This window comes from Triturus cristatus, chromosome 6 (assembly GCF_964204655.1).
Source record: "Triturus cristatus chromosome 6, aTriCri1.1, whole genome shotgun sequence".
Taxonomy (NCBI): domain Eukaryota; kingdom Metazoa; phylum Chordata; class Amphibia; order Caudata; family Salamandridae; genus Triturus; species Triturus cristatus.
This window is the reverse complement of record NC_140589.1, coordinates 925,954,884-925,979,541: the sequence shown is the minus strand read 5'-3', so window position 1 is coordinate 925,979,541 and position 24,658 is coordinate 925,954,884. Positions and strand designations below refer to the sequence as shown.

General features: G+C 45.8%; 1 protein-coding gene across 2 annotated transcripts in view; it reads left to right on the top strand.

Moving 5' to 3' along the window:
• The first annotated feature begins 4,287 nt into the window (after window positions 1–4,287).
• The window catches only part of LOC146820801 (uncharacterized), a 62,496-nt gene continuing 42,125 nt past the window's right edge, over window positions 4,288–24,658 (top strand). The window contains exons 1-4 of one of the 2 annotated variants that reach the window (XR_014962623.1): window positions 4,288–4,354; window positions 17,904–17,956; window positions 22,747–22,836; window positions 22,995–23,047. Coding sequence is in view for 1 of the 2 variants with exons in the window: in XM_085609292.1 (XP_085465418.1) it covers window positions 4,339–4,354; window positions 17,904–17,956; window positions 22,747–22,865; window positions 22,995–23,047 (241 nt within the window). In the remaining variant the exon portion in view is untranslated. Of the gene's footprint in view, window positions 4,355–17,903; window positions 17,957–22,746; window positions 22,866–22,994; window positions 23,048–24,658 lie in introns of both variants that reach the window. The other variant, XM_085609292.1, reaches the window with a different exon arrangement.

The following is a 24,658-nucleotide window of genomic DNA, read 5'->3' as shown; positions in this document are numbered from 1 at the left end:
CTGAATGCGTCCCGACGTCACGTCGGCGCTGTCTCGGATCACATTGGTATGTATTTTTTCGTCGGTCGGTGTTTTTTACGATTCGTACGGGAATGGTGTTTCCGTGCGAATCGTACTTGCATGTTTGTAATGTTTTTTAACCGGGTACGAGTCGGACGGAGAAAATGCTCCATCCGACGGTTCATACCCGGTTTCTCCAGGATCGGAATCGGCCCCTAAATGATTTTTTGTGAGAATTGTGGGCCTCATTTATGAGAAGAGTTGCATCGCTGAGACAAAGCAGCGATGAAACACTTCTCAGTGCGCCCTCCTTGCATATTTACTGTATGACACATCATGTCGCAAGGAATGACAGATACGTCAGTATTACTGACATATCTGTCTTCGCACTAATGACTCATTGCTGGAGTGTTTCACAAAAGTGATGCACCTCCGGCAATGTCTCCTTTCACATGGAGCAAGCCCCATGTGAAAGGGCATGCATTAGTCACTGCGCCATTTCTACGAGGCTTTTTTGCGGAGGAATGCCCAATCTGCATACATTATACCTGTCACAGGTATAATGTAGTGCAGGGCTTTACAAAGTGACGCATCTGCTTAGATGCGTCACTTTGTATATATGGTGCAACGTGGCGTATTTTGCGTCACAAAAAGTGACGCAACGGTGGCCCAAAAGTGTTGCATGGCCTCATAAATAAGGCCCTGTGTTCTTGAGCGCAGCACTAAAGGACATTTCTTAGCGCAACAGGAAGCCCACTATAATGATAATGGAGGCAAAACATGTTTGAATTGTGCAGAATGGATGATTTTGTCATTGGTGTGCGACATATTGCACATACGACACTCCACAATTTTTGTGCGTTTTTGCAAGTCAAAGTATGCGCTGTGTTGTACGACTCATAGTAACTCTGCCCCCTAGTATGGCATACTTCCTCAGCCAAAAAGCTGCTCTGAGAAGGAGAAATAACTTCTTGTCTTCTAATGAGAAAATTCCTCGATGCTGTAGGTGAATATGTCTATGTACCACTGTGGATTAAACATTTATCTGAGGAGCGCCTCTATTCACATTTATTATTTCGCTGTACATTTCTGTTTTGTATCTCTGGCTTCCTTACACTCCTGAAGTCTTGTGCAGACTCGCAATAGAGGAATATTCAACATTTAAAAAAGCACTTATGATTTTCCTTCAACAGTACATGCATTCGCTGTTAAACCATTAGGCCTCTTTCAGCAGCTTTGTCTGCGCACCAATGTAAAGCTCCTTGATGGAGGAAAAGTTTCCATACGCAATTACAGTAGAGCGTATGAAGGGATGTTTCCCTGTAGAATTTCTAGGTCTCCTGTAATACTCTTGGACAGAAGATTTTGTATCTTTTTCACCTGAGATACTGGCAGATTAAAAATCGCTGTGTTCTTCCTGTGTGTGCTTCAGCCTGGTGGGGGCTGGTGCGCATTTGGTGTGGGATAACAATTAGGCCTGGACAGTGAACTTCGCTCTGTCCGCGGAGTTTGCAGAGTTTTCTGCACTTCGCGGAGCTCGCGGAGTGCAGAAAACTCCGCTTCGCGATGTGCAACAGAGTTTTTTCCCCGCTTGCGATCAAAAACAATAAGTTCGCGAGTGCGAGCTACTGCTCTGGTAGAATTTCTAACCGAGCAGCAGGAATACCAGTACAAACTGTAGCTCACACTGCACTCCACCACTCGTGGAACTTCGCAGAGTTTTTTTGTAACTTCACGGAGTTCCGCTTAGCAAAACTCTGCAAACTACTCCAAGGTCTATTAACAATTGCCCTGAATTTCAGTGAGCGAGTGAAGGGAGCAAGACAGACTTCTTCCAAAAAAATGTGGGGGTTCCCTGCAAGAATTTTGTCAATAAATGGGGAGAAATTGTTCAGTTTGAACCATAAATTTAACACGCATTTGCCCAAAAGCTTTTGCTTTGCCAAGTCAATGAGTCTACAGCTCCCTAAAAGTTTAGCCCATTGTTTCAGAATGTGCAGTTGAGCCCACCTTATATCAAAATTCACCTCTGTTGTACCAGGGCCAGCACTTTGTCATGAGTACCTAATATATATGATATTGGCAGTGGTGTAACGAAAGTTGACAGGGCCCAGTGGCCTCCACCCCCGCTCTTTCATGCAGCCGCAGACAATGCCAGCACCCCACTGCTCTTTTCACGCGGCCACCACGGGCGGCAAAAGCAGTGACCTTCACAGGCGGCACAAAGGCAGCTACGCCACTTACGGCCCTCCCCCTGCAGAGTACATTGAGGGGCCCTCTCTGGACTTACTCAGGAGGACCTCTCAGGCCAGGAGACTGTGCTGAGGGGGTCCCCTGGAGCTCAGGGCTCCCCCGCACTGCGGGGGCTGCGGGGGCCCTTGTTACGCCACTGGATATTGGGGCCCCAATTGTCCCGTATGTCATGGCCAGCATTTTTTTACAGTTGACTGGCCTCACACCCTGATATGCCACTGTTATCCTTGCTAATGCCTAGAAAGAATTACCTCAAGTATGGCTGCGATAACATTTTTTATGGGTGTCCTGGATGCCAAGAATTACCTCTATTGTGCCATCTTCAGCATTTTGCCATATTTGCCCCTGTTGTCAAGAATTACCCCGATATGCCAGTGCCAGCATTTTGTCATAGATGTCCGGTATGAGATATCCCATACTCCAAGAATTACCTCCAATGTACCAAGGGCATAGGCAGACTTACAAGTGTTGTGCATGGCATAGCTTTTGTGAAATAATGCACGTTCATGCAAGACTGGCCTGACTGCATGTAAAAACAAGCATTGGCATAGCCAATAGGTCTCGCTTTTGGGACCTTATAAGTATTTAGTTATGCAACTGTTGCATGGTTAAACACTTATAAGGTCACAAAGGCGAGACCTATTGGCTATGTCAATGCTTGTTTCATTTTAAAGGGCATCATCTAGGATTTCGAAAGCTATCATTTTCATGTGCCACGATGGCAGTGTTGCCTCTTACAGGGTTGATGGTGTTTGGGTGTGTCGAGTGCAAATGGAGCACCAAACTAATAAAATGGCTGAATGTTTGAAAGATGGCTCAGTGAGTTAAACACTAACTGCTTATATCTGATGTTGCTCGACTTAAAATCGTGGCACGGCCAGGTCAGATTTTCTTCCAATGTTGTAAATTTCGTTCTATTTTATTTAATAATAGTACCACATTGGCAAATTCGTCAGCAATCACCTATAAAAGGTGAGACCTATTGGTTTTGCTAATGCCCATTTACTAGCATGGACTCATTGTCTTATGTAGCATATCCTATACATTGATTTACACACTTATGATTTATTGGCCATGTATAATGTGTATCTGTGCTGGGAAGGGCTCAGCCATCCTGGATTGGGATGGTTAGCACTATAAAAGAAAATAGTGTATTTAAATTATTTGTGTAAATAATGGGACAGAACAACACATCTGACATTCTTACAGTGCATTCATATATCTTATATACAGGTACTGAACAAAGTAAAAAGCATGACTCTCTTAAGTACCTGTAAAGGAATAAGCTGTGAGCCTTTTTGCAGCTAGGTGTAAGGTTCAAGATAGCTCCCATCCAGAAAACTCAATCAAAAGGAGGTCTGACGGCCCCTTAAAGTTGGCCTTTGTTTTGGGCTCACCTGGAATTTAAAATAACAAACCACCCTCGCCTGCACAGTGCTGCTGGGAATGAAAGCAGACAACGTGCAGGCGCTGCTGAATGAAGACAAATTTATATAGACATTTCTGTTATCCATATAACTTGCTTTGAAAAATCTCTGTAGTGTACAGAAACATGAAATGCTTAAAAAATATTTGCAAAGATCGTTTCCCAAAAAGTGCAGGATGTGTTAGTAAAATTTGTACGAACTCTGCTTACTGATTCCTTGAAGGCAGAAAACATCTTCATCTAACGCTCCTCTGTAGCGGAACCAATCAACATCTCAAGGTGTCTGTTCGCAACTCTGGTCATTATTGTCTATTTGTTGGGTCAGCCGCTCCTTTAATTGGTTTGCATCATAATCCGTCCTCTTATTACGGACACCATTTAGCTCCGCCGCTCTCCAGTTGAAGCCAATCCTGCCGCACCCTCTGCTGCCAATCCTCACTCGTCTGGGGTGCTGTTGGCTGAGTTGACTACATAGGGTGGGTCTGTTCTGAGACTGGGCTACAGATTGGAAAAATGACCTGTCAGTCCAGAGTGGGGTGTATGGCTCCACCCCCCATAGATGTTTTGGTTCTGCTCAATCCGCCATCTTTGTTCCGGACACAGAGGGACAAGAACCTACAGCTTTAGATAGGGAGGTGGATTCAGTGCCTTGTCCAGTGATGGCGACCGCTACCGGTGAGAGGGTGGGGCTGTTAAAGGGGGGCGGGGGGATCTGAGTCAGTGTGATGGTTAGTGGTAAAGAAGGCTATTATAATGGAGGGGTAGGCGTATATTATTAGAGAAAGCGGTGGGGTTGTGGAAGGTGGTTGGTGGGGGTGAGGAGGTATGTTAGGGTTTGGAGAATGATGTAAGAAACCGAAGCTGGGGAAATGGCATGGTACTGGAGAGGAGTTTGGTGATGAGGGGGTTGTACTGACGAGGAGGACAATTGGCTGCCACTGGATACTTTTGAGAGCAAAGGCTACGGGTCGTATGTTGTGTACCCTTGTAGAAGGTACCCAACTGTAGCACATGGTTGATGGGAGCGACAGGGCTGTGTATTACGCATGGGCATGTTTATAGTGTTCGGTGTATAGCGTTGTAGCGCCCAGATAAACAGAGCTGCTGTGCGTTAGTGACATAAATCTCCCGGGCCCGTGTTGATATGGAAACGGCAGGGTTTTCAATACCGGGATGTCTATAATGTAGAGTCCCGGATCCAAGAAATGGAGATCTGTTTTGAAGAACCATGGTCTCTGTACGGAGCCCTCAAGTTTCCCAGTGTCACACCTGAGTAGTTCTATCAGTCCACAAGTTTGCCTTTGGATTCTGGGATTTGTAGTCTTGTTCGTGCAATTATAAAATCAGGGAAAAGTCACAGCATACTAAGGACAAGCATTGGCCGCGCGCGCGAGAACAAGCATCGCGGCACCGGCGCTTTACTTTGAACATTAAAAGCAAAGCACGGGTGCCGCGATTATAGCAAAAGTAAAGAAATAGATGTTTTTTTCTATTTCTTTACTTTTGCGAAAGTCATCACGGTTCTAATGACCCGTGAAAGACTGCTGGCGGCCGGCTGCGTGCGTGCACGCTCGCGTGAACGCAAGCGCTAGGCCAGCCAGCAGCACTTTGAAAACTCATCTACTAAATGTCTCTCCGAGCAGCGCATGCGCGCTGACTCAGCAAGACCTAAAAAGTAGTGTATTTTTACCCCGGAGTTCTATACAGCGCGAACTTAACCCGAAGGTATCAGAGCACTGAGCACCAGTTGTGTTGCAGACGGATACATTAATTTTGTTAGGTACAGTGAGATTAAGTGATTTGCTCAGAATCACTGGATGTTGTGCGTTGTTGCCAAGACTCGAACCCGGTAGCTCATATTCGAGGTTGACGCTCAAGCCGTAAGCCACATCCTCTCCCTGCTTGAACGGCAAGTAGTGGAAGCTGCGATGCTGCCAGTCAATCAAAGAGATTGTGAGGCAATGCTTCAAGGGAGGGACAAACACAAACTTTACAAGCTCGAACAAAAATAATAAGCAGGCATATGTGAGTGACAAGGAAGGCCCTCTATGTTCTTGGTAAGCCACTGTTAGACGGACCGGGAGGGTCGGCCGAGGACAAGGGGAGAGGTCTCCGGGGAGAGCCGTCTCCAGCGATCGTACAGACGAGTAACTTCCCCCCCACAGATGTACACCACACAAAGATAAGGTTTAACGTTCTTTATAAGCAATCTTTAGGTACGATAGATGGGTACAAGGAGGTCAGGACTTAGGGGTCCCCTCGATTCTAGTCTCTTGGTTGGGAAAGGGGGTAGCGGGACAGTCTTGTTACCAATCTGGTAGATGCGATGATATGATGGATAGCTCACAATCCTCGAGCTCGGTGTTCTAGCTGGACGGGCCGCGGCAGCGCCAGCAGGTCCCGGTGAAGGTGGTCGTTACACGGTCCGCGGCAGCGCCAGCAGGTCCCGATGAAGGTGGCGGTTACAACGGTCCGCGGCAGCGCCAGCAGGTCCCAACGAAGGTGGTAGTTACAACGGTCCGCGGCAGCGCCAGCAGGTCCCAATGAAGGTGGTAGTTACAACGGTCCGCGGCAGCGCCAGCAGGTCCCGACGAGGATGGAGGATGCAGAAGGCCGCGGCAGCGCCAGCAGGCAGGATGATAGTTCACAAGGCAGGGCTACGGCAGCGCCGGTAGTCCGTCAAGGATGAGTTCTTCTCGGTGTCTCTCGACTCCAGGATACAACTGCCTTCCTGCTCTGGAGCTGCCCCAGTTATAGGTCTGGCGCCCTTTGATGTCCGGACCCTCGCACTTGGAGGTCGGGAGGTCCGGGATGAGGGAGTCCAGACACCCAGCAGGGGGGTGGAGCCAGCGCCCGGGGAAGTTGGGGGCGATCGGCACCTGGCGGGGGAGAGCCATCGACACTTCTTTCTCCCATCGACCTGCCAAGTGGTCCGTTCACCTCCTGGGTGGATGGTGGTGCCGGGATGTCAGGGCTTGGCCAGGCCCAGGGTTAGGGTCGAGCTGAGGCCACGCGGCCTCGTGGTGCAGTGTCCAAGATGGCGGCCGGGCCGGGCGAGGGAGCCGGTAGTGGTTCGGCCCCATGATACAGAGATGTCCGGGGGCAGGAGTCCCGTCGGGAGACGGGGTGCGGGTTGTTTCTGTGGGTAACACCTGGAGGCCCAGGGCTTGGGCCCTGTCATGCGGGGAGGGAGCAAGACCTTCATGTGGCCTGTCCAACAGCCACAATATGCCTTGCATTAGACTGCATATGACAGTTTAGTAGGCTCGACCTCAAAAGGTGGTGTGTACCAGAAAAGTAGGCACAGGACCCTAGGCACTGGAAAGCCCTCTTCTCCTTCAATAGTGAACTGTTTACGGATACTGTGCATACTGCTGGAGTAGGTTTTATACATTACAGCCACTGTTGCTCTTTCTGACAGATGCACAGATGTCAGAGCACTGCATGTACGAACTGTTAATACTACACACAAGCAGTTTACCCAAGAACAGTTTCATCAATTTTAGTCATAGGAGCAGTTATATAGTCAGTTTGGTTTTCAGCCATCTTCCAATCCAACTTATTTGTACAGTTTAATAACAGTTATAGGAGCGGTGTCAACAAGCAGATTCACAAAGCTGGAAGCCAATACAAAAGAGTATTGCATCACGTGTCCAGATCAATTATCACTTGTGTGAGGAAAACCAGTTCCTCATCAAAGATGGCTGCCAAGGCGCTCAATAGCATATGCATGTAGTTGTACAAACCAGAGCTTCTTTTTGCTACTGATCTAGTTCCTAGCTTTGCTAGCACGCAAAACTAATAGCACCCACAGTCCCACAGTGTGAGGGTGCTGTGCTACCAGTCAACCATCATGCTATTTCAGTATTCACTTACCACCATTCCGTGCAAAACCATTCATTCTTGCACTAATCAGAATATTCACCACCCCTGTACTGACCTCCTAGTTCTTTTCCCTTCAGTGTTTTTTTCAGTGTTTTTATTGTCTTTACTCTCCTTGAAAATGCTTTCTACATTTTGAGTCATTTGTGGTAGACGGCACTCCTCAGTGAAGACAAATACTGGTTGTTTTATATCCCTTCCTTCTCCCTATTTATGTGAGCTTCTGGGTGCCATCCAGGACTGCCCAGCTCTATTCGCACAGCAAAACCCAGAAAGCAGAAACTCAAGGAGTATTTAAATGTGTGCAAGTATTTTATAGTATGAACATGCATCCGACAAGAATCCAGCTACTCACTTTCATCAACAAACTAGTCAGGCCCTAGCTTATCACTGAGATGCGGGCCTCTGAAAAGGGTGTCAATGCACAGCAGTGGGCTACTTTTGGAGTGAGAGGTGGAAGAGGGAGATGCCGGAGCAATAACATGACAGTCCAGTCAATGAGTAATAATTGCTAGTCCTGAGTGATGGTCAAACCACTTCAGAACTCACCCAAGGTTCTCCTACCTGAAGCTTCATGTGGATGCATTAGGAGAGTAGTCTGTCCTACCCACCTTTTCTCCCCAAGTCCACTTACTACTATGGAAGATGGTGGGTGGTCCACCCAGTTAACCTCTGCAATACCCTTAATGGTATTTGATTTCTTCTTTGTATACAGTGATGACAAAGTACAAAGGATTCTTCAATGAGCGTTTGTAATGATGTTGAAGAGAAAGGTTATAAAGTCACAGGGTGAAACCTTAGCAAGAGTGATAGTTTTCAACTTCTGGCTGATATGAATGTGTTTTAAGATTTCATTTAAATACCTGGCCTGGTGCTTTGGGCTGGGCTGTTTCCATTGGAGCAGGGGATTTGCATATGGCTGGGTTCAAACTGATGAGGCATAGAATGCAAAATAGAAATGGACTGGGATGCGGCCCAGAGTAAATACAAGTGGCTGAGATTAAATCAAGCATTCTATCTATCACTTTTTTTTTGTATATTTCAGTGCAACGCCTTAAGTGGGACAGGTACACCCATACATTGGTAAGTTGCATACTGTGCAACTGGAGCTGAGCTATACCAGACTGGTGAGATCTAATAATATTCGGGTTCAAGGAGGACCTGGTCTAGCAATTCGGACTGGACTGCTCCTATTGAGAAGGGTCAAGACTGATTTGCATATGGCTGGGTCCAAAGTGAGGTGGCATGGTATGCAAAGTGATGATGGACAGAGATGCGCCCGAGTAATTACCAGTGACTGAGATTAATTTGAGCATTCCATGCTTTGCTTTTTTGTATACATCTGTGTCTCTTATGAAGGCCTCAAAGGCGTTCTAATTGTGTTCTTCATGTAGCGCCCTTGGTCCAGAGAACGTTTAAATTAGGCCTGGGCGGTAAATTCCGCTCCGCTCGCGGAATTTGCGTAATTAGTGTAATTTCGCGTTCCGCGGAGAACGCGAAAGTGCCCAAAAATCGGCATTCCGCGACTTCGCGGAATTTTTTGCTTGTTCGCGTTCTCAATATGCGTGTTCGCGAGATATTTCACCCCGAGCACGCAATCAGCGATCGCGAACAGGAAAAAAGTATCGCGAACAAGCAATTCCGCGTGTTCGCGGAATTTCTGCGTGTTCGCGGAGATTTTTTACCGTTTCGCGGAGATTTGCGTAACGCGATTGCGCAATTTCCGCCCACCCCTAGTTTAAATCCATATGGCTTCTGTCTTAACACATCTTCTTCAGGCCTCTTTATGAATCTTCATAAAAACCTGAACGAGGTAGAGCCTCTACTTGTGACCTATAAAGTTATTGCGGGATATGCTGTTGTTTTTTTTAATGCAATTTTTTTTTTAATCCTGAACTCCCATTATTAGCACTCTCTAACAAGCAGTGTTTGACGAAAGGGCACTATCCTCTACTGGTCATGATCAGCATATATGTGGGCCATATTTTTATGAGTGGCCTGAGCTCATTTCCGATTCCAATCCGAACCTGCTCGCCAGATGGACAGTCAGTCCATTTTGTGTGTTGGATCTTAGATGTCTCATCAGTCTGGTGGTTACAGAAACTTCGCGCAAGGATGGAGCTTATAATTTTATAAGGTACATGAAAATGCTTATTCCTCCTAGGGGCCGTCTGGATAACCCATATAAAAAAAGCATATTAACTGAGTTGAGTTCAGATAAACAATGAGAAAACATGTGTAGGGTATAGACGAATTTCGCGAAAGAGACAAGAGCACACATATAAAATCATCAGCACCAGAAACATGGCTACAACATCAACAGCAGGGGGGACAGTACGGAGACATATGCACACAACCAAAGACAACAGTACACCAGTGAAAAGCACAAGAACCCTGAATGCAAGAGACAGGCACACAGACAAATGCACATTAGACACAGGTGAGCACTTTATCACCACAGAAATACAGACTCATGCACATACATATATACATGAACACATCACAGAGACGGCACATACACAAACACATAAAGCCAGCGCTTTGGCCAGGTGCATCTAAAGAAAGGAACACAGCCACATGCGCACCAGAGATCAGTAGATAGGTTCATGCACTAGACACTGGCCCACAGACCTCGAGAGGCAGACACACTTTAACACCACACTATCCTTTACACAACAGTCAATCTAGACAAGTAGGCCTTGTGTTATTATTGCAGAGTTTGTTGAAATCATCATCTTACTGTTCAGTAAGGTGTAAACACCATGAGAAGAATGCGCATTTGTAAGGGAATTTGATATTAAAACAAAAAGGGTACATACAGAAATATAACAACTGGACTAAAACACAGGCTTGTGTGCATTGTATCCTAATACTTGGTCAATAAAAACGCCTAAAATACAAAATCAACTTCAGAGCCTATCAATATCGCAGCAACATCAGATCGTTTTCAGACTCTGGATGTTGAAATACCATGTCTTTTGAATGGAATCTGTATCATTAATATTAATTGCACCTTCTTAAATTTGGTAAAGAATAAAATTAAATGAAGCAGCCATCACAAATAACGTGTTTTAGAGTATGCTACAAAATATGCCATAATATGAGGTTTTGAATGTGATGGGAAGGGGGGTGCTGTGAAGAGGACTGACTTTTATATGGTCTCGTCTTGTTTAGGAATCCTAGAACCCTTCCGAGTGGTTCTGGGATTGCTCAATGGCCGTAGACATGGTGGCCTGGTGTTACTGTGCTAGTGGGGAGTCCATGGGTTTTGTTTGATGTTTTGTTGCATCAGAGACGGACAACATGAAGTGCTAGCAGAGGGGGTGGGGTGGGAGTAATGGGTTCTCTCCCCATCATCACTCGAACATTGCTGAACAGTGAGGGCCCGATTCACAGAACTAATTTAAGAAAAAATCCTAAACTTACTACAATTTTGGTATTCACAGAAGGCACTTACTCATTTCGGTATTCACAGAAGTTAGGAGTCCTAACTTTAGGACTCCTAAATGCCTTCTGTGAATACCGAAAGTCTTAAAGTTAGGATTTTTCTCAGTTTAATAGTAGTAAAGTTAGGAGTCCTAACTTTACTACTCCTAGAAGTGCCTTCTGTGAATACCAAAATGAGTAAGTACCTTCTGTGAATACCAAAATGGTAGTAAGTTTAGGATTTTGTCTTAAGTTAGTTCTGTGAATCGAGCCCTGTATATTCACAGTGAATCACTGAATTATCGCTTTTAGACCTACAGAAGGCAGCAATTCTGAAGTACTGTTAACATAATCGAAGAGCAGGCAGTCAATTTAAAGACCACGGTTGCTTTAGTGAACTGCTGTTCCTAATATCTTTCCAGAAGCACAAAAGAAAACAAAATGCACGGCTTATGCTCTTCTATTTAAATATTAAGGCAACGTGTTTTTAGAATAAAAGATGAGGTTAGAGGTGTTCTCTGTTCTAAGACTTCCTCAATGACGTCAGTACCATGGATCTGGGATACAGATAGGCAAATGTTTTTTCTGCGAGTCTTGAGTGCAATGTTAATCGTTTTTTTGTTGACTAGAATATTTCAAGAGAGCGATGAACAAATAGGGCATCTGAACATATTTACATGTTATTAATACTATGGGAGTATTTCCAATACCTGGGAAAAAAACGGGCAGATTGTTATCAAAACGCATGTTGTGAATTGCTTTGATGGAGAGAGAGATAAGTTCTGGAGTTGTGGCCTTCCAGGTTTGCCTACATCACAGTTCTACATGTTCATGCGGACAGAAGGCAGATAAAAAAGGCATTGGCATAGCCAATAGGTCTCGCCTTTGGCACCTTATAAGTGTTTAGCCATGCAACAGTTGCATAACTAAATACTTATAAGGTCCCAAAAGCGAGACCTATTGGCTATTCCAAGTGGCCGTGCGGCCGCGAAAGTGAAAGTGATCGCGATCAAACATCAAAGCGGGCGTGTGGCAGCGAAAGTGAAAGTAATCGTGGTCAAGCGCGGCGCGCACGCCCGCGCAGATGCACTGTAGCTCTAGGCTGGCCTGGTAGCACTTTTTGGAGCCCTCTCAAAAAGTCTCGCCAGACCAGCGCATGCGCTGGGTCAGGCGAGACTTAATGACTCCATTCAGTATTAGACAATGCTTGAAATGGGTGAAGGGCATAGAAAAGAGGGCCGTTTGAGTGGTAATGCTAACAAGTTTGTGATCAGTTGCCATGTTTTCAGTGTACAATATCCATGTTTTCTGACACTATTCAAACCAGCAAGATAGAGGAGGAACACTTTCCACTTCGCAGACACATATGTTGTAACCGCAGCTGTAATGGAAATTACTTTTCAGAGACCTTTCCTAGCTTCTGTATGGTTCTGCAATGGGGGATTGTTTTCACATTTTTGCTACATACCAGGAGCCAAGGACAAGTGACCCGTTATTCCTCCATAAGACATCATTAGTGGTTAAGGTGTATAAGGAACTGGGGCAGAGACAGAATTATACACGTAGAATGGTGACTGGGGGAGATGCTGAAGGACTGAATTCTGACTGTTGACCCAATAACAGCATAAGGAATGCGGGGGATTTATACATTGTAAGGCATAATATAAGCTTAGTAAAGTAGTGGGGAAATATAGGTTTGGATGACTTTGGTTTGGGAATAGACTAACTTGTTACACATGTGTGAAGAAATATGATTGGAGTTTATATAACATTCAATCTGATCTGCTGGGTGTGACTCCAATATTATTAGGGTTTACATGACACTAGCGTTGATCCCTCAACCAAGCACTCTCCCTTACTCATGCTCACTTAAAATCACACTGACTCATTCTCACTGTCACACCCTCACATTCTCCCACACTCATTTATTCTCACTCATTCACTGTCACTGACACTCACTCTTATCCTCACTCTTTCTCATTCTTACTCTCTAATTCACTCAATTTGACTTGCTTATTCTCACTCACAGTTACCAGTAGCAGCACTTCCACTGCCAAAGAGGTGAGCCTCGCCGGGCTGAGGAGGGGAGAGGGAGGTGGTGATGGGGGGGGGGGGGGGGGGGGTTAGGGGATAAGAAAATAAAAATTAAAAAAGAGCAAACCTTCACGCCGCCATCTCCCGCCGCATTGTGCTGTTCCTAGTTCTGGGCACAGGCTCCCGGAATGCACTGTGGCCAATCCTGATGCTGCAGGAAAGCAGCGTCAGGATTGGCTTGAGCGCCTGCAACTTGCGCTCCCAGGCAGACTGGGAGCCTGTGCCTGCTCTCTCCAGCCCCAGCAACACAGCTGGAACTAGAGAGAGCTTTACTGCGCATGAGGTGTTTGGCCATCAGTGAAGGGAGTTCCCACCACTCCACTACTAGCAGTCATCCTTGGACCTGCCCCTAAGACTCGTCAAAGTCCTGGGGGCAGGTCCAGGCGATTAAAAAACAACAACAATAAAACGGGTTTAAAACCCATTTTATTATTGTTTTATTAGTTAGGAGGTGGCGCTCCTCCGCTCCAATGGAGCGGCCGCCGATGACAGTTACATTCTCTGTCGCTCTCTGTCAGTTATTCTCCCTCCATCCCAGTCACTCACACAAAAATGCTCACTCACTCAAACCCACACAAGAACACAAAAACAGTCTCTCATCCACCTACCTTAATCCATCCACACACTTTAAGGATTTCTTCACTTACCTTCTGCTGACAGTCTCCTGCTTTTACACCTCACCTTCTCCCATCTCGCCACAGTGTAGGGTGGAGCCAGACGATTGAGGTTTGTTCTTTGCATTTAGTATACGTGTCAAACTATCGAAGTATATGAAAAAACGAACGTTCTTTTTTTTTTTGCAGAGTTTTATTTAGCGTGAACTTGACCCGAATCGGGTATCAGAGCGCTTTACATAGCACCAGTTACGTTACATGAGGACACGTTCTGTCATGAAACTGATCTAAAACACTGTGGAGCAGTTTTATGAGATTTTGGCTCAGGGCAGCGTAGCAGGTCACCTTGCTGCACTGTACTGCGTCAAAGAGAAAGGGCAGGAATGTGCAGTATCTATGGCATGCGGTGCATGCCTGTCTTTTCCCCCTGTGCTGGTGCCATTTCGGCAGCCTAGCACCAATGCAGGCACCCGTGCACTCCGGTTGGATGCAGTATTATTTTTGTGAAGGAAGGATCACCTTCCTGCAGAAACACAATCCTGGGAGCCTTGTTCCTCTTTATATGTGTGCTGCAAAATGCAACACACATAGAAAGAGGACAAAACGAGTAGAAGCAGTGATATTTCTCCTCAGTGCGCCCTCCCCTAGGGAGGCAGAAGGTTTTGGCGCATCCCCAGGTTTAAAAGGTCTTGTAAATCTGGGGATGCGTCAAAATCCATGGGTGTTGCATGAAAAATCCCACCGCAATGCCCATGGCACTCCTCCCTCGCACAGAGTAAGGCAAGGCAGCGATTTGCGCTGCCTTGCCTAACTCCACATTTATGAGGCCATTCAAAGCCACGCAAATGATGAATATGATTTAGTGGTTCGCGCTGCCATTGCTTCACAAAAAGTGACGCAACAGCGGCACAAGGGCCTCTTAAATATGGGCCAGACTATATAGAGCTAAATGTGTAATATGTGGGCCCTGCTATTGAAGAAAATATAGGGCAAACGTGTACATTCAATTGGAAAACGGTTTTATCAGTTGTAACATTTACTAAACAATGGCTTTCCCTTCTTGTCTTTATCAGGTAAGCACATTTGATTAAAATGTCTATGTTTAGTACGTTTTTATATTTCATTTCATGCTGTACCATTGTATGTCACTAACCCTACTTTGAATAACTAGAAACTGTTGTCAGTTGAGGACTACTTCCCAGCTTTGAGTCATCCTTGTGGCCAGAATTTATAACACTTTCCAATTTTCTGTCCGGGCCCCCAAAGGAATGCAATATGACAAAATTATATTTTGGTGTGAAAAAATTGCTTAGAGGCTCTGGACAAATATGGTCACCAGAATATTTTACAAAGATTTGGCTGCAAGACCTACATTTTTTCACAAAACTAGCTTGATAACTACTAACATTTCACAATTTCAAAACGGACCCACCTGTGGTGTAACCCAAGACTACAACATAATCCTTTTGACTGTCTGACCCTAATTCATGTAAATTCGATGTTTTGCTTTTTTAGATGTTTAATGTGAATTCCTGATTACAAAGCAATACTTTGTAAAGAGTTTACCAATCAGAATTTGGTTGACTGAAGTAGTAGGGTCCACTCGCGTTGCAAAGTGGTGGGGCGGGGTATGGGGGATATAAAAAAAAAAACAGAATGAAAAATATATAAAATTGCACCTACCTGCCGTTAAGACGGACGCTGCCTTGCTCCTGATCCTTGCCTCCTGGACGTTCAGGAACTTCTGCACACTGCGCAGGCTCCCAGATGCCAATCTCAGCGCTGCTCTCATGCTGGGAATAGTAGCACCTTGCTCGACACTCACACAGGGACTGGGAGCCTGTGTTTGTTCTCCACCCAGCTGTACAACACAGACAGGTGGAGAAAGGCTAAGTGCACATGACAGTTTGCCCAGCCCGAGACGGCCGGCCAAACCGGCATGCGCACTTAGCAGAGCCCACCACTCCCTCCTCCTCCCTGGAGCTGCAGTGCCATTATGGATGGCCCCGTCCCTCCCTCGGCTTGACTGGCAGCATGCAGGAACAAAAATAAATGTTAATAAAATAGTTTTATTATCATTTTATTTTTTCTTGTTCGCCTCTGCTGACTCTCAGCAGGGGGGCTACGCTCTTCCGTTATCACGGAGGAACCACCCCTGTACAGAAGCTGAACGGAGAGAGGCAGATCAATCCTCAGGGCTCGATACTTTACAAATTGGGAGAAGTTATGTGAGGAATAGATTGGGATCTTGCATTAATTGTTTAGATATGGACAGATGGTGTATGAGTGAGATTAACCATGGTGGATGTCACACAAGAACTTAAATCTAGAGCATGCTTTTTCTTAATTTCACAATATACAATACAGATGCACATAACAATGTTTTGAATGGATTATAGTCGTAAAAAACTAAATAACGCACGAGTTAATGAAAAATCAAACTGCATTAGATTACGAAATGGTAATGTCAATTGAATTTATATATTTGTCTCCGGTCTCAAATTGTACAGGTCCTGGAAAGACGTTACCAATAGTCTTATAAAAGTATTGAAATTTCATTGAAGTTGATTGCTGCTACCACTTCACAATGGTTTGCTTTATCTTGTCAACATAAGAAACTGTAACAGACATATACTACATACAGCATGATTTAACTGGATGCGTGCAACAAACAGCAAAGTATACCGAGGAATGCTTGCATTAATTTTATCTACTGATAATTGTTAAGCCTGTGTTCTTTTCCATCAGTTTTTACCCCCTGGCCGACTCTAAACAGAGATCCGCCTTATGCAAATCAGCACTGGCCCTGCTCCAGTAGGAACTGTCTAGCCTAAACTACTAGACCAGGTGTCTTCCAGAAGGAACCAAAAGAAACCTTAAATTGGTTTCAGCCTACTTTGGCTCCATCCGTGCGGTATATATTGAGTCCAGTGGCACAGTGAGTATGCAAACTATCCTGCCTACCTAAGCGAACATACGCTCTCAATAAAGTTTTAAAGATTCAAATACGAGCGAGCCAACTTTATCAACAAAGATCCAAATATGCGCTGACCGGGACTTAATTTACATACACTGCACTTGGAAATGGGAGAGCTTAACAATTGAATTGTTGAATACATGTGGATATAAGAAATAAGGACAAAACTCAAGATGGCGTCACCTCTTGAAGGTAACACAGTGGTCCTTCTTCTAAGCGTACACACGCACGCACTACTGACCAATTAAGAACTAAACTGTGGGCTGCCCGTGGTCCACGAAGGGGAGCCTCCTAAGAGGGCGGCCGCCTTAGTGCCACATGAGGGCACACGAGTCATCTGCTATTGGTTCCCCCTTCTAGTGCTCACTTCCGGCAGTGGCGGGGGAGGGCAGGAAGTATATATACTTTCCCCCGCCCACCGTGTGCCACTTGTCTGCTGCCCGTCTCGCTGTTTCCTGCCCTACCGCTTACCCTGTGGATGGGCAAGGGATGGTAGGGGGGGGGGAATATTCTAACTTATTTTTCGTGTTGCAGGAGGAGTTACAGGGTGATCCAGAGGCAGTAAGGTAGACAAGGGTACTCTATGCAGGAGCACAACAAGGGTGCAAAGCCAAGTGTACCCAGGGATGTCCTGGCGTTGTCCCCTGGAAGAGCGACGGCGCCCCGTTAATCCTAAGGGCGGCTGTGGGCCTGAGCAACCGGGGGCTGCCTGGAACGCTCTGCCCCCTTTGGGGGGGTGAGTAAGGGCGTGGACTGGTGGTCCACCGCTGGGAGGGGTGCCTCCTCCCAAAATTGGTAACCATCGATTGCCAACGGCCACGGAGTAATTTGGTTCATCAGGCGGGCAGGCGGGGTAGGGGGGCTTGCCTGCCCTTGGATCGCCCGTAAGGTAACCCACCATGTTGGCATATTTGTTATGCAAATAAACCTGCAGCAATTTTCTCCACTAACAAGGTGTTTTGTGGTTTATTTATGTATTTTTCTGTATGGGAATTGGGGAGTGTTGCCAATATTGGCACTAAAAATGGTGCGTGCCATGAACGCGAAGACAAACACGAACGCCGGGATAGCGGTAGGAGTCTATCTCTGGCCAGTACATGGGTAAGTGATATAGATTGGGATTTAGGGATCATCGCCTCTATAACTTAAGGGACGTATAAGGATAAGGGTTATACTTACCGGAAGTATGGACTCTGGTTTAAGTGGATCTTCTTATTTACTTTCTCAACAGGCACAGATATATATGCTGGAAACCGGGCAGAGGGTTCTCTAAGCCGTACAGGGGTAAGATACCAATATTAATATTGAAGCAATAGGGGTGACGATTATTGTTCAAATCAATGATTTGTTTTTTATTTAACTAAATTGTGGTTGATAACGCGTGGCTCTTAGTATTCCTTGTACCTATATTGGACAGGTGCAGATGATAATTGGACAGTATTGACCAAAACAGTGCGAAAAATATCGCTGACATATTGGGAATCATAGCTATTACTCGTATGGACTTACTGAATGTAATGAGGTATGTGGCATTACCACTAAGGGGTGTCAAAATGGAGATTATACGATCATTATATTAAGTACATGTGTACTATTGATGTACAGATCAGGACGACAGATTACAGGTACTTGACTTAAATTCTCTAAAAGTTATTTGGAAAACAGTGGCTGGCATTGGCATGGGAGCATCCTTTCAGCGAATATGACACTGATGCACAGTGCATAATTTGTGCATAACCTAGCATGGCTACAAGAACACTGTACTCAGCTTTTTAATATAAAAATTGTAAGACTCTTCACTGGGTGTAGTGGCAATCAAAAGGAGAAGCGATTACAATGCCACACGTTACAATCAATGTACTCATGTGGCACAAAATAGCAATGTATTAAATATAAGAACATTTCCACCATCACACCATAATGTACACTGGGAATGGATAAAGATGCACAATGTAGGCAACTTTCAATTTACTTATCATACACAATCATGTAAAATTAGCCCTTAATCTAAATTGACAGCCCGAGGACGTTTTAGGGTGACACACAACTGACGAAACACGTGTTGGCTAGTGGAAGGATCTGTTCTCAATTAAAGAAGAGATTGAAGATTATAAAGATGATGGGATGGCTCTTATTTTTGTATATCAATCAATCAATCAGTGACACTTATAAAGCGCGCTACATACCCGTAGGGTCTCAAGGCGCTGGGGGGGGAGGGGGGGGGGGAGGGGTGCCGCTACTGCTCGAACAGCCAGGTCTTCAGCTTCTTCCTGAAGGAGAGGTGGTCTTGGGTCAGGCGCAGGTCGGTCGGGAGGGAGTTCCAGGTCTTGGCGGCCAGGTAGGAGAAGGACCTTCCTCCTGTAGTCGCTCTTCGGATGCGGGGGACGGCGGCGAGGGCGTGGTTGGCTGATCGGAGGTGGCGTTTGGGAGCGTAGAAGTTGACTCGGCTGTTGAGGTAGCTCGGGCCTTGGTCGTGTAGGGCTTTGTGTGCGTGGGTGAGGAGGCGGAAGGTGATTCTTTTGTTGACGGGGAGCCAGTGAAGGTCTCTCAGATGTCCGGAGATGTGGCTGGTTCGTGGGATGTCGAGGATGAGTCTGGCTGAGGCGTTCTGGATCCGCTGGAGTCTCTTCTGGAGCTTTGCGGTGGTACCGGCGTAGAGGGCGTTGCCGTAGTCCAGTCGGCTGGTGACGAGGGCCTGGGTGACGGTCTTCCTGGTCTTGGTGGGGATCCACCAGAAGATCTTCCGTAGCATGCGTAGGATGTTGAAGCACGCCGAGGAGACGTTGTTGACTTGCCTGGTCATGGAGAGGGAGGAGTCCAGGATGAAGCCCAGGTTGCGTGCATGGTCTGTCGGTTTGGGTGCGGTGCCCAGGGCGGGAGGCCACCAGGAGTCGTCCCAGGCGGAGGGTGAGGAGCCCAGGATGAGGACCTCCGTCTTGTCCGAGTTCAGTTTCAGGCGGCTGGTCGTCATCCACTCGGCTACCTCTTTCATCCCTTCGTGCAGGTTGGCTCTGGCGGCGGCGGGGTCGTTGGTCAGGGAGAGGATCAGCTGGGTGTCGTCGGCGTAGGAGATTATGCTGAGGTTGTGTTTGCGTACGATGGCCGCGAGGGGGCTCATGTAGACGTTGAAGAGGGTGGGGCTCAGAGATGATCCTTGGGGGACGCCGCAGATGACTTCGGAGGCCTCTGACTTGTACGGTGGTAGGCGGACTCTCTGTGTTCTTCCGTCGAGGAAGGAGATGATCCATTCCAGCGCCTTGTCCTGGATTCCGATGTTGCTGAGGCGCCGTACTAGGGTGCGGTGGCAGACCGTGTCGAATGCCGCGGAGAGGTCTAGGAGGATGAGGGCCGCTGTTTCTCCATTGTCCATCAGGGCTCGGATGTCATCGGTGGCGGCGATGAGGGCGGTCTCGGTGCAGTGATTGGCTCGGAAGCTGGACTGTGAGGGGTCGAGGGATCCGTTCGTCTCGAGGAAGGCGGCCATCTGCTTGTTGACGGTCTTCTCGATGACTTTGGCTGGAAACGGGAGGAGAGAGATGGGGCGGTAATTCTTGAGGTCGGTGGGGTCCGCTGTTGGTTTCTTGAGTAGAGCGCTGAGTTCGGCGTGTTTCCAGCTCTCAGGGAAGATGGTGGTGTTGAAGGATGTGTTGATGATGTCTCGCAGGTGGGGTGCGATGACAGCGTCGGCCTTGTTGAAGACGTGGTGAGGGCAGGGGTCGGTCGGTGATCCGGAGTGGATGGAGTTCATCGTGCGGATGGTGTCTTCGGTGCTGATCGGGGTCCAGGCGTGGAGGGTGGTGGTGGGGGGTGGTTGTTCGGTCATGGTGTGCGTTGGTTGGTTGTTGAAGCTGTTGTGTATGTCCGTGATCTTGTTGTGGAAGTATGAAGCGAGGGAGTTGCAGAGGTCTTGCGATGGGGTGATGTCGTTGTTTCCTGCGCCGGGGTTGGAAAGCTCTTTCACGATGTTGAAGAGTTCCTTGCAGTTGTGTGCGTTGTTGTCCAACCGGTCCTTGAATGCTGTTTTCTTGGCGGCGCGGATCAGCTGGTGGTGTTTCCGGGTGGCAAGCTTGAGGGAGGTCCTGTTGTCCGGTGTCGGTTCCCTTCTCCAGACTTTCTCGAGGGCTCGGCAGTTCTTCTTGGAGCTCTTGAGTTCGTCGGTGAACCATGGGGCCTTCTTGCTGCCGGGTCTGCTAGGCGGGGTCCTCAGTGGGGCGAGTTCGTCCGCGCAGTTGCTGATCCACTTCGTGAGGTTGTTGGCGGCCTGGCTGGGGTTCGCTGAGCTGGCAGGAGGGTGCTGGCTCAGGGAGGTGGCGAGCTGGTCTGCTGTGATCTTGTTCCAGCTATATATATATATATATATATATATATATATATATATATATATATATATGTGAGTGTGTGTGCTAAGAGACTTGCTGTAAATCTATTTACCTCTGTGTTAGGGATGTAGGGATGACATACCTTCTCTTATAGTACAGCACTAATATATCATACCATAGAACTTGTGTATTGTGTCACAAGTACATTTGTTATAGGTAGGCGACATAAGGCACACACAATTGAAAAAATCTCCAATGTGAGTGTTCCCTTGGAGTAAGAGAAAATGGCAGAAGCTAAAAATGGGCAGTAACATAGAACAGGTTGTAGTTGGTGGAAATTCAAACTAGAACGAGAAACTTAGGGACAAATTTATAAAACTGGAAAAACTGAAAAGTAATGAGATATCTAAATGGTGGGATGGAGTGACATACAGAGAATATATCAAACTAAATATGATACCGAGAAGTCTCAGATCACAAGTAATAATGACATATGATGACTTAGTTATAGATCTATTATCAGTATGGGAGAAAGAACTAACCCCCAGGTCAATAAGATAAATAGAGACATTAATAGAGAACTGCGACAAGAAGGTCTCCCGATTATTGAAAGAGATCCATATCTTAGAAGATGAGATCAAAAACATGAATCTAGTTGAAGCTATGAATAAGAACTATGAGATTATGAATCACATTTTAGATAGACACCAGAGTGATGTAAAACAGCGTAAGGCAAGGAAATTAAAAAGAGATGAGGAGGATTACCGTAAGGGTAGGGTATTCACCTTTGCAAGACGCTTTGACCACTTGCTCAGAAATGATGAAATAAGCAATTCATGTATGACAACTCTTGCCAGTAATATTCTGACCTCACTAAGTACTGATGAGCGCAGTGAAGGGGAGTCAAGTATAGGTGAAGGCTCATCCAATACAATACCTTGCAATACTTCTTTTTTACAGGAAGTGGAAAGGATAAGAAGGGGCAATCACGTTCAGGGCCCGAGACAAAACGAATCAAGAAAACCAGAAGGGGCAAGAGAGGTGGCAGGAAATGGAAACAAATGGAGGGGTATGCACATGAGATGGTGAAACAAGAATAAGTAAGGGCAGTAGATTCAGGGGTCTCAATGGTGAATTTATCTAAAATAACTTTGAGCCTGGATATGATCAACTTGTTTCAAAAGAGACTAGGTTCCTGGCCAAGTACAGGAGGGAATATGGACAATCTGAAAATTGACTTATTCAAATATGTACAACATCTGTAATTAAAAAAAATAATTGCCTTAAATCAAAATATCAATAAACCTGATGTTGAGCAAGAGACTAAAGTGTTCTTAAATTACTTTTCCATCCATGACATACATGACACAGTTGCTCTTCTTTCTATCACGGACATTGAGAAGGACTCAGTTACCACAGCTAGATTGATTGAGCATCTGAATGTACGGACTGATGTCTGCATATATAGTGGACTGAGAAAAAATTATGTTGGACACCACAGTTAGCCTGTGGTAATAATAATGATATGTTCTCCAAATTGGTTCATGGAGACCTAGACAAATTGAATATGGACAAAGTATGGAGAAGGGGTATATGAATGATAACCTAAGTACAGGGAAATGTGTAGAGCCTAAGGTGTTGCAAACTAAAAGCGATTATTAGAGAGGCTGACAAAGGCGGCAATATTGTCTTAATGGACCGCCTAGACTATAACCGTGAAATTCTCTCACAACTCAATAATGCTTCCTGCTACAGGTACACACAGATGCACTACTGACCAATAAAGAGCCAAACAACATGAAGTCTGCCATGAACGCGAAGACAGACACGAACGCTGGGATAGTGGTTAGAGTCTATCTCTGGCCCATACACGGGTAAGTGATATAGATTGAGATTTGGTGGTTGCGCCTCTATAACTTAAGGGGCGTATAAGGATAAGGGCTATACTTACCATAGGTATGTACTCTGGTTTGAGTGGATGTTCTTATTTCCTTTTTCAACAGGCACAGATATATATGCCGGAAAACAGGCAGAGGGCTCTCTAACCCGTACACGGGTAAGATACCAATATTAATATTCTCCTATATCACCTATATCTCAAATCTCCTGAAAAAAAACATCTGATATACAGTTACAACAACTGATAGACAATACCATCCTATAGAACAAAGTCCATGAGGTTTTTCGCCAGCAAATGGACACAGAGTCACTCATTATGTCAGCACTCGATGACCTAGTGGAGGTGTAAACACTGCCATTATGTTAGATCTAAGTGCAGCGATACCATTCATCACACACTCTTACTGTTCTAAGTAGAAAGCTCTGCTCAACCTACACCATGATGCTTGTGATTCATGGCATTCAAACTCAAAAATGAAGAGGAAGCAATTCAGGATTGCAGCTGTCTAACTGTGGAACAACACCCTCTAGAAGTTTGTTCAGCTACCACCATTTTAACATTTTGAAAAAAAAACAAAGATTTGGCTCTTAGATAACTAATTTTGCTTTTCTTTGTCTGTTTTTGCTGTCACAACTGTATATCATTGGTGCTAAGAGATTCTTATAGAGTGAGTGTGTACTCTACAGATATCCATTTAATAATAGTTCATTGACAAAACTGCAGTGGTTCTTAGACACATTCTGATTAAATGATGACACACAAAATCTCTCAAGAGTCTCCATTTGCATTTCCTGTGCATTTTCACTGATTTGGAATAATGAAGTTCAAAGGTTTGATTATTATTTTAGAACAAATATGTAAATTTAAAAACAGGGCCAAGCATAGCAAACAAGCTAAGCATGTCTAGAGCTGTCTGATACATGATCTCATGCTATCTCTCTAATACCTTCTACTTATTCACAAAAATGTATCTGTTGTTCAGCTGCGCCTTCGAAGCACATTTTGTCAAATGCATAACAAGAGCAAAACGCCTTTGTGTTTCAGACAAATGTGTAGGTGTCTGTAATGCAACTTGTGTAGCAGCTTTGGGCCCTAGGAGTGTGAGGGATCCACTGCACCACAAGTGTGACTGTCTTTAACTAACCAAGAAGGGGCAGGAGGCACATTTACCTTGCATGAATTAGGGCCATCATCCGTGGACTCCTGCGGCCCCTATTTATGGGATTTTTGCGTAGGACAGCGCAGAAAGCCACTTTGCTGCGCTGCCGTACGGTAAAGTGAAAGAGCAGGAATGCACCATATTTATGCAATGTGGTTCATTTCTGTTCTTTCTCCCTGCTCTGGCACAGATTCGGCAACCTAGCGCCAGCTAGGCGTAAGGGTGCCTTTGTTGCATGCAGGATTGGTTTTGTGCAGGAAGGGGCACCTTCCTGCACACAGACAATCCTAAGAGGCGTTTCCTCTGTCTATGAGTGCTGCAGAATGCAACCCTTCAGGGGGCACCAGACCCTTCACGGGGCCCCCATTCAGCTCAAGGCTAATGAGTATCTATGGGACATGGGAGACTCAGGGGCCCTTCACAGCATTCTGCAGGAGGGCCCATCACTTTGCGATATGCTACTCGACATGTTGCAAATCCCTCAGACAGCTGGGCATGTTTGAAATACACTGCTTCAGTAGTTTCAAGATTGTGTCCATGTGTCTTCATGTTATCTGTACAGCAAACACTAGCTAAAAATAATTTTAAAGCCCTTATGTCGGAGATGC